This window comes from Nematolebias whitei, chromosome 4, assembly GCF_014905685.2.
Source record: "Nematolebias whitei isolate Nwh7 chromosome 4, NemWhi1, whole genome shotgun sequence".
NCBI lineage: Eukaryota > Metazoa > Chordata > Actinopteri > Cyprinodontiformes > Rivulidae > Nematolebias > Nematolebias whitei.
The window spans coordinates 20953826-20955247 of NC_056501.1; the positions used below are offsets into that span (position 1 = coordinate 20953826).

General features: G+C 39.1%; 1 protein-coding gene across 1 annotated transcript in view; it reads right to left on the reverse strand.

The window, feature by feature from the left end:
* Positions 1 to 1422, reverse strand: part of LOC119408739 (zonadhesin) — a 12675-nt gene that overhangs the window by 3709 nt on the left and 7544 nt on the right. Inside the window, exons 9-13 of the mRNA XM_037675580.1 lie at positions 1322 to 1420; positions 1090 to 1212; positions 655 to 911; positions 458 to 542; positions 5 to 234 (exon numbers count right to left, since the gene is read on the reverse strand). Of these exons, the coding sequence (XP_037531508.1) occupies positions 5 to 234; positions 458 to 542; positions 655 to 911; positions 1090 to 1212; positions 1322 to 1420 (794 nt within the window). The remainder of the gene's footprint in view (positions 1 to 4; positions 235 to 457; positions 543 to 654; positions 912 to 1089; positions 1213 to 1321; positions 1421 to 1422) is intronic.

Genomic DNA, 1422 nt, shown 5'->3' on the forward strand with positions numbered 1-1422 from the left:
CAACCGTTTCACTACTCTGGGTTGTGTGGGCTGTGGCTGTAGTTGTTGGAAGCGGGCTTGATGTTCCATTGGTTGATGCAGGTTGAGCTGTTGTAGAACTGGGATTGCCGCTGGTTTCATTTTTTATTGGCTCAACCGTTTTCATCGTAGGCAGATTTACAGTTTCATTTGTAGAATCTGGTCGATCTGTAGTGTGAACTTGGTTGCCATTGGTAGCATTTGTTTTTGGTTCACCTGTAGACATAGAATGAAAGGCTTGAATTTTTTTGCTTTTTTTCCTGCTGCTTTAGTGAAACCCTGCTTTTCGCTTGCATTTACTAGTCTTCACAATGCGACCTCCAGTACTTGTTACTTTAGGATTTAACATTTTCAGCGCATGCATTTGTTTATTGAGGTCTTTAAATCATTTGTTTAAAGTTTTGTTTTAAAGCAACACAGAAAGTAAAGTCATTTTTACCTTTGCACCATCCATTATGGATAGAAATGTCATCTATAGCCACTTCAGTTTGCCCACCAATTCCACTTTGCCCCTCAAAAATCATCTTGTGTCAGAAGATTATATAGTCATTAAATTACATTCCATAACATCTTTTTTTAGTCAATATAACATTAACATGCAATTCTATAAAGTACTTTAAAGATGCAAAATATTACCTGGAATGCTTGAGATGTAACCATGTCCACTTGAGCAAGGTGCCACATGTTTCCTTGATCATTTGTTTTTTTCCATATTGTATCAATTTTTTTATCTTGAAGCAGATATACACTGATCCCCAGAGTTTTATAAGAGCCAGCTATGTAGTACCTAAACTGCAGACAATGTGGTCCAGTGTGATAACATTTAGGGCTGATGAGGTGAGCTGCATCTCCATATGTCACTCTGTTGGCTTTGATGGATAGGTAGTGGTCACCTGAATAGAAGAGTTAAATGTTTAAGCATGCCTAGAATATATTGGTCAAATGCATTTTAACTGCATGCATTATGGGCTTGGTAAAGGAAAATTTTAACACTAGAAAGGGTTTAGAAAAAAAAAATTAGTTAACTCGTTACTGTGGCTGATAGTTAACATTTCATACAGTGAAAAATACCTTTTATTGAAGGACTTGTATTGTTGGAAGTTGAAGCATTATGCCTTTCCCAGTCAAACACATCAGTGAACAGATGATTCCATTCACATAAATCCTGCTCAAAGTCACAGTCAAACTGGCATTCTGATTGGGGGGGTAGAGAGAGAAAGTCCTTGAGATTAGAGCTGGGACAATTACAGTACATTGATGGAGTGTTAATTATGCAAGTTTTAGTGTAATGATTAGTTCATACCACTCAGTACTGGAGCTTGGGAGGTCCCATTGAGAGCGGGCGGCACAGCCGTCTGGGAGGTCCCATTGAGAGCGGGCGGCACAGCCGTCGGGGAGGTCCCA